Genomic DNA, 7,985 nt, shown 5'->3' on the forward strand with positions numbered 1-7,985 from the left:
ACAAGAAAAATGTTGAATTGGCAAATGTTGGGTTATCTATATTTTTTACAACAATAAAAAATTAAAAATATTGATTGAATATATAACATGAAAAAAAACAGGCTTTTCCTAAGAGAGGCTGTAATGCAAATTTGTCTTTATTTATTGAGAGAGAAATTAAAAAATGACAGCTTTCTGGACAGGGCAGTGTAATTGAAAGTACCCTTTGTCACCAATATGCTCAAGGGTTTTTAGTACCTGAGCATTTAGTACCTGGATGTTCTCCAAGGATTCATGGGAAAACACCCTGATAATTCTCAATTCCAATGTGCTTTTCCAAGTTGAAGTTGTTAGGAGCCTTTTTACACATTTTGGTGTTTCTCGCACAGGTTTCTTCAGAAGAAGCATTACCAAAAACGCTGTGTACAAGTGTAAAAATGGGGGCAACTGTGTGATGGACATGTACATGCGAAGGAAGTGTCAAGAGTGTCGACTAAGGAAATGCAAAGAAATGGGAATGTTGGCTGAATGTATGTATACAGGTATTCGCAGCGAGCAATTAAATTCCACTAAAAAGCTTTTAAGGAGGTGGATGGCAGGTAATTCATATCACTAGAATAATACTTCACATATTAAAGAAGGGATTTACTAAGCTATCTAAGTGTCCTGAAAAGGGTAATGAACCCCTGAAATTGTCCCAACTGTCAGCTAAAGAGGATTTTTTTCACCAGAAAGAAATGGCCAGTCTTTGTTGTTCATTGTTGTGATGAGTTACATACCGCCAAAGTCACAGGCTTTAATAAGCAACAAAGAATGACAGTCTAAAAGTTTCCTCCAAATTTAATTTTAATATACTTCTTCTTATTTATTGCTTAATTAACATAAGAATGCACAGTTGTGGAAAAACATGAAGAATGCTTTATAAAGTATAACTGCCTCTGAATTGTCTAAATAGAGTTTTAAACCAAGCCATTTTATTAAGAATCTGCCTTCTCTTAGTGCAGCTTTGAACCAATTTGTATAGGTTTACACAGGAAATTAACTACCCTGAGTTTTAATATAATTTGGCCCTTCAATCTGATAAAGAGACACTGTATTAACTGCTGGCTTTGTGAGGAGCTGTAATCTCCATCCAAATTTGGAATGGATGCTAGTATATAACGTAATTAATTTTTCATTCTGCAAATTTTACAGACCGCTAAGATTCTGAGATATGTCCCATTCCTCTTCAAAACCCAAATAGACAAACAAATGTCACCAAGGGGATGATAACATTCAGGGAGGGAATGCCACATGAAATAAAAGCCTTCCTTTGGAAAGTGACTCCAGTTCTATTGTTCCTAAACTGTAAAGGCTACTGGGCTGGACCCAGAGAAATGATCAGGCAGGGGGAGAAAAAACAGGTCAGTGTAAATAATCCAGCTCCAGGTGGATGAAACTTTTATAGTGGTTGATCACAATCTCATTTTAGCACATATTAAACAAGAGACTGGCAATGAGGGCTCCTGCTGGAATCCAATCTTGCAATGGAAACACTTCCTTTGATATTAAGTGGTTCATGTTGCTCATCATCACATTGCTCATGTACTTGTTCCAGCTGAACCACCAAGGGCATTTTTCATGACTTTCCCTATAAGCATCTATAATATTATTTATAAACCCAAATTCATCAGGCAACAGATGCAGAGCTTTCATATGATTCTATAAAATAAGTTTCCTGCACTAAGAAGTTACTGGAACTTTGTTTCATTACCATTGAGAGGAGAATATGGAAGTTAACTAACTGGAGATAGGGCCGGTTATTCTACAGTATTTTTTATAGCTCTGTTTAAGTGCAAATCAATGATGATATTGTGTAATCGGTCAAAAGAAATTTTCAAATTCAGCTTGGGTATTTTCATCTTTAATTATATTTTCAATTATTTGGACAGTTCTGAAAGCTACCAGGATTTTTAAATGTTCCCTTAAGGACGTTGACATTTGTTTAACTCAACAAGTTTATTTATGTGTGTTTAATGTGAAATTAAATATAGTTCTTATTGCACAGTTGCGTAAACATGGATAAAAATAATATTTACCTCATGCTTTGAAACACCGGTCATCTGCCCCAGTTCTGCCCCCCACTAGCTGTGTGACGGTAAGCAAGTGCCTGACCAGCCTGGACCACAGATTTCTTGTCTATAAAAGAAAGAATTGGACCTCAGGATCTCTAAAGTTCCCTTGCAAGTCAAATTCTAACATCTTGGGGCTCTATTATTTTAATAATGAAGATAGAATGCTTCAAGTATTTCTCATGAATTTTTCTTTTTTAGTACCTGAAGGAGGCTCTTGAATGCAAATCACTATGCCTGCTTTTAAATTTTTCTTTGTATTTGTTCAAATGCAGTACATGCCTCGCACATAGTGGGTGTGCAATAATACCTAAGTCCCTTTTATCTCACATTTGAATTCAGGACAGTTGGTTTCATTTTCCTCTGCTATATAAAGTTGGAAAAGGTAGACTATATTGACTCATCATTTTATTGACTGAATACCTTGCATTTGTACAATGCTTTGCTGTTACAAAGCCTTTACATAAAGCCCTTTTAAAAAAAATGATCTGATTACATTTAATCTACGCAAAATCCTGTGAAATTGTTCCATTATTTCCATTTTACAAATGAAGAAACAGACTCACAGAGGACAAATTTATTGTTTAAGGTGACAGAGTTTGTCAGTAGGAGATGTCAAGGTTTAAACTTCGGCCTTCTCTTTTGGAAACATCAGAAGGACTAGTGTTAGCTCTATGCTAAATTGTATATGAGGTCTTCTGAGCCCACTAGACATCAAGGGCCTCGTGACCACAGCTCAGCTGGACTTCCGGTGGTTGGTGAAATCTCTATGTTTATTTTTTCAGGCTTGTTAACTGAAATTCAGTGTAAATCTAAACGACTGAGAAAAAATGTGAAACAGCATGCAGATCAGCCCGTTAATGAAGACAGCGAAGGACGGGACTTGAGACAAGTGACCTCTACAACTAAGTCGTGCAGGGTAATAACACGCAGCAGTGTCTGTGGAAGCCAAGGGGAGCTAAACCTCTAGGTGTATAGGGATCTAGCTGGGAGGCTTGTGAATTACAGCCACAGGCAAAATTTCTGCTTCAATTGTACGTTAAATGGATTTCTTCTTTTCTTTACAACCAAGAGAATAATATATGCTTTGGAATATATGCTTGGAATTCAAATAATAGCAGTATATGAAGCAAAAAGTGCAAACTCTCCTTCTCCCTGACTCAGTTCCACTCTGACTACCCAGAAGGTGCCAGTTGGAATGGTTTAGCATATAAAATGGATTTTTCAAACTGACTTTTGATGACCATTTTTCTCCTGTCTTTGAGAAAGGAGGCTCAAACTGGGAAGGACGTGGACCAAATAGAAACTTCTAGGTTAGTCCACCTCAGTGGGTAAAACGGGGTGAATACACATCTGTGGACCAATAAAGAAAAGCCATTCCCACTCAGGCTGCAAATTACTCAAGAAATTCCTTGAGAAACCTGGGACAAAATAATATTGCCGAGAAACTGTGTACAGGATGACACACTGTGATAAGCACAGGACATTTAGAGGAACTTTAATTTGTTGTTAGCTGAAAAACCAATAAGTCATAAAGGTTCAAGTCACTCTCTTCTTGATATTTATTGTACTAATGACCCAGAAAAGTTTATCCACTTTTAGTTTTTCAAATATATCATTTTGTATTTATTTCAGAAAAAAATAATTATATATAAAATACTATTTTGCTATAGTGCTTCAACAATAGCACTTTGGTAGAAGGAAGCAGAGAGTTGACAAAATTATTCACACTCTTTAAAAGGTATTATTAAGGGAGAAAGTGATGTTTGGGGTCTTAATTGTCCAGACTGATGACCCTCTAGGGGTCAGCAAAATGTTCTATAAAAGGCCAGATATTTTAGACTTTGCACCACGTGGTCTCCATTAACACTACTCTACTCTGCCATTATAGTGTGAAAGCAGAATAGACAATATGTGAACAAATGAGTGTGGCTGTGTCCCCCCAAAACAGGTAGATTTTGCCCATGGTCTGTAGTTTGTTGACCCCTGCTCTCCATGAATGCCCTTAGACAAATTCTCTACTTTTTCTGTGGGAACATTTCCTTAGTAGTGATTAAATCTTGAACTTTCACTGAACTTCTTTATGAATGGGCTTAATATATTTCATATACAAACCAATAGTTATTCCTAAGAAGTACATGAAAGAAACACTTTATCTCCATTTACAAACTGGAAAATGAATCACTAAACGTGATATGGCTTGCCTAAGGACATAGAGAAAGCACCAGAGCCCACATTTCCAGCCATATTTAGGGATTTTTTTCATGAATGTCTACAACTAGTTCGCTTCAGATGAATGCGTGTATAGGAAGGATGTCTTATTATCACCCTAACCCTAACATCTTTTATTTTCTTGCCAGTGTAGGAGAAAACTGAACTCACCCTAGACCAACAGAATCTTCTACATTATATTATGGATTCATATAGCAAACAGAGGATGCCTCCAGAAATAGCAAATAAAATTGTATGTACAATATCTGAAAAGCCACGGGTTTAAAGTTAACATTTTACAACCTTGGAGGTGTAACTTATATATGAATATCTTACTTTGAAATGATTAGTGATGAGAATTAAAGTTATACATTTAAACTTTTGGCAACATTAAACAATTAAAGAGTATGTCTCACATCTATCTTGGTAATAATAGTTGCTCTCCAAGGATCTGAGAAATATGAGCTGGGTCTTTACATTTTATGAAAAGATTTTGTAATCTTGTTCTTCTTTAGTCTAATGATTTTATATTATTTGTCTTTTTCTTATTACTTATTAATCATTTGTTTTTTCTTGAAATTTAGTTAAAAGAAGAGTTCAGTGCAGAAGAAAATTTTCTCATTTTAACTGAAATGGCTACTACTCATGTACAGACTCTTGTTGAATTCACAAAAAGGCTGCCAGGTATGTCAACATATAGTTATTTCCTTACTACACTGTACAATATTATTGTGACCTTCACTGTAAAATAGGAATCACCTCACATAGTTTAAATTAATGTATCTAACGACCATAGCCTGGGCTTCAACTCCACTTTCCAAGCCACTGGGATGGCAACTCTGCTGCCTCAGCTTTGGGCAGCCCCATTCTGCTAGTCCATCTGAGTGGTGACCTCACTCTCTTGGCCCGAGTAGTCCTCATTCTTCTGCCCCTTGGGCATGGCAGCCCTGCCCCTTCAGATTTGGGTGGCAACCCCATCCCCCTGGCACACTTTAATGGCAGTCCTACACTCTGGAACTGAATTAGCAAAGATCCAACTCTTTGAAACCTAGGAGGTTGTAGCCCCACCCTTTGAGATCCAGGGCACGGTGGCCCCACACTTTGAAACCGAGAAGTCCCTGCTTCCAGTACTCCTTCTGATCTCTAAGCTGTTCCAGGAATGGTCCTTTTCTTTTCTTCAAGGACGACAGATGTAGCTCCTTTGGCCTGTTTCCTGCCTGTAGAATTCCAAGAGGCAGACAGCGTTCTTTCTTTTTCATTCCTTCTCTGTCCTCTTCAGTCTAAGTGGATGGGTTTTCTGATGTGGTAGTTAGTTAGATCCTTCAGTCACAGGCTTAATCTCTTTAACAAAAGATTGTGTAGCCACATCCTTGGTGAACATTCTAGGACATGTGTCCTTAGTTTGTGCAACAGAATTTTCCAAATCTTTAAATTCTGTTTTATTTTGCACAGTTTATTTTTAAGTTCATTTCTTTCCTCTCACATTTTACTATAAGCAACAAGGAGAAACCACACAGCCTCTTTAAGATTTTGGTTAGAAATCTCCCCAGCCAAATATTCAAGTTCATCACTTACAAATTCTACTTTCCACCAAACATTTGAACATAATTCAAACAAGTTCTTTGCCACCGCATAAAAAATATCTCCCTCAACTGTCTAAACACATTTTCACCATTTTGTTTTAAAGCCTCACCAGAAACACATTTAATGTCCACATTTCTAGCAACATTCGGTTATTGGCACCATATATATTCTTGAAGACTTTATCTATAGCTCTCCTCACTTCCTTCTGAACTCTCACCAGAATTGCCTTTGATGTCCACAATTCTACCAACAATTTCTTCAAGGCAATCTAGGCTTTTACTATTAGGCACCTTAAAACTCTTCCAGCCTTTATCCATTACCCAATTCCAAAACTGCTTCCACATTTTAGGTATCTGTTAAAGTAGCACCCCACTCTTGGTACTGAATTCTGTCTTAAGTATCTAGTGCTGCTATAACAGAAATACTACAGGTGGATGACTTTAACAAACAGAAATTTATCTTCTCACAGTTTAGGAGGCTAGAAGTTTGAATCAAAGTGCCAGCTCTAGGAGAAGGCTTTCTCTCTCTGTCAGCTCTGGAGGAAGTTCCTTGTCTCTTCAGCATTTGCTTCCTGGTTCCTTGGAGATCTCCAAGTATTTTGGCATCTATTTACCCCATCTGTGCTACTTTCCTCTGCTTGTTTAATCTCTTTTATATCTCAAAAGAGATTGACTCTAGACACACCCTATGGTAATCCTATCTCATTAACATAACAAAGACAACCCATCCCCAAATGGGATTTTAATGACAAGCATGTTGTTATTGTTGTTAGGTGCCATCGAGTTGGTTCTGACTCATAGCGACCCTATAGGACAGAGTAGAACTGCCCCACAGGGTGTCCAAGGAGCAGCTGGTAGATTTGAACTGCCAACCTTTTGGTTCGCAGCCAAGCTCTTAACCACTACGCCACCAGGGCTCCAACAACAGGCATAGAAGTTAGGATTTACAACACATATATTTTAGGCATACAGTTTAATCCATAATGTGGCCATATTTGAGTCGTGTCTAAAAGAAAATGGAGTTTTCAAGGTGACATGAAGAAGGGACATTCCAAGTAGAGAGGCTTACTTGTGCAAGTATAAAGAGGCATGAATAAAAATTTGATTATTAGAGATAGAGAGAAAATTCAGTGTGACTGGCATTCAGAGGCGCCTCAGAAAAAAGCTTGGCAATCTACTTCCAAAAGGTCACAGCCATTGAAAAACCTATGGAGCATAATTCTACTCTGATACATATTGGGTCACCATGAGTCAAAATTGACTTGACAGCAATGGTTTGGTTTTGGAGCATAATGTCTTCAATGTGTCTGGACAAGAGGTAAGTTTTGTGCCAGACTGATAAGGAACTTACTAAGGAATTTAATCCTTGCCCCCTGGATGGTAAAGAGTTTCTGGTGATTTTTCCTCAGATGATAGAGAGGGAAATAATCAGATTTAGGTTGTAGAGACATGGCTTTGTTAGGTTTGCTTAAGATATATTTGAATAAGGAGGGACTTGAGGTCGATCAGTTGGCATGCTACTACACCAGTCCAGGCTAGAAGGCTTGAAATAAAGCAGTAGCAGTGTGAGAGAGAATAGAAAACAAAATGAAGAGAGATTCAAAAATTAATAGGGCTTAATGAACAATTGTATGTGTGGAGTGAGATAGATTTATCCACGGTCATTCTGATTATAGGTGGCAGTACAGAAACTGGAACGCAGGAGTCTTTCCACCACATTATCAATGCTGTCCCAAACCAATAGGTTTAAGTTGATTCAGTGTTTTTCAAAAATATTAGTACATTAGAAGCCCGTGGTTTAGAAGATTAGGACAAATACTTTGTATTACAGAATGTTGTGTTGTTGTGAACCATCGATTCTGACTCATACCAACCCTATAGAACAGAATAAAACTGCCCTGTAGGGTTTACAAGCCCTGGTGGTCCAGTGGTTAAGTGCTACAACTGCTAACCAAAAAGTTGTTATTGTTGTTAGGTGCTGTCGAGGTAAGTTGGTTCCCACTCATAGTGACCCTACGTAGAAAAGAACAAAACACTGCCCAGTCCTGTGCCATCCTCACAATCATTGTTATGCTTGAGCCCATTTTCCAGCCACTGTGTC

General features: G+C 37.7%; 1 protein-coding gene across 1 annotated transcript in view; it reads left to right on the forward strand.

Moving 5' to 3' along the window:
* Nucleotides 1–7,985, forward strand: part of NR1H4 (nuclear receptor subfamily 1 group H member 4) — a 52,570-nt gene that overhangs the window by 22,164 nt on the left and 22,421 nt on the right. Inside the window, exons 2-5 of the mRNA XM_012554790.2 lie at nt 369–521; nt 2,876–3,009; nt 4,456–4,554; nt 4,886–4,985. Of these exons, the coding sequence (XP_012410244.1) occupies nt 369–521; nt 2,876–3,009; nt 4,456–4,554; nt 4,886–4,985 (486 nt within the window). The remainder of the gene's footprint in view (nt 1–368; nt 522–2,875; nt 3,010–4,455; nt 4,555–4,885; nt 4,986–7,985) is intronic.

This window comes from Trichechus manatus, unplaced genomic scaffold (assembly GCF_000243295.1).
Source record: "Trichechus manatus latirostris isolate Lorelei unplaced genomic scaffold, TriManLat1.0 scaffold00027, whole genome shotgun sequence".
In the NCBI taxonomy this organism is placed as follows: domain Eukaryota; kingdom Metazoa; phylum Chordata; class Mammalia; order Sirenia; family Trichechidae; genus Trichechus; species Trichechus manatus.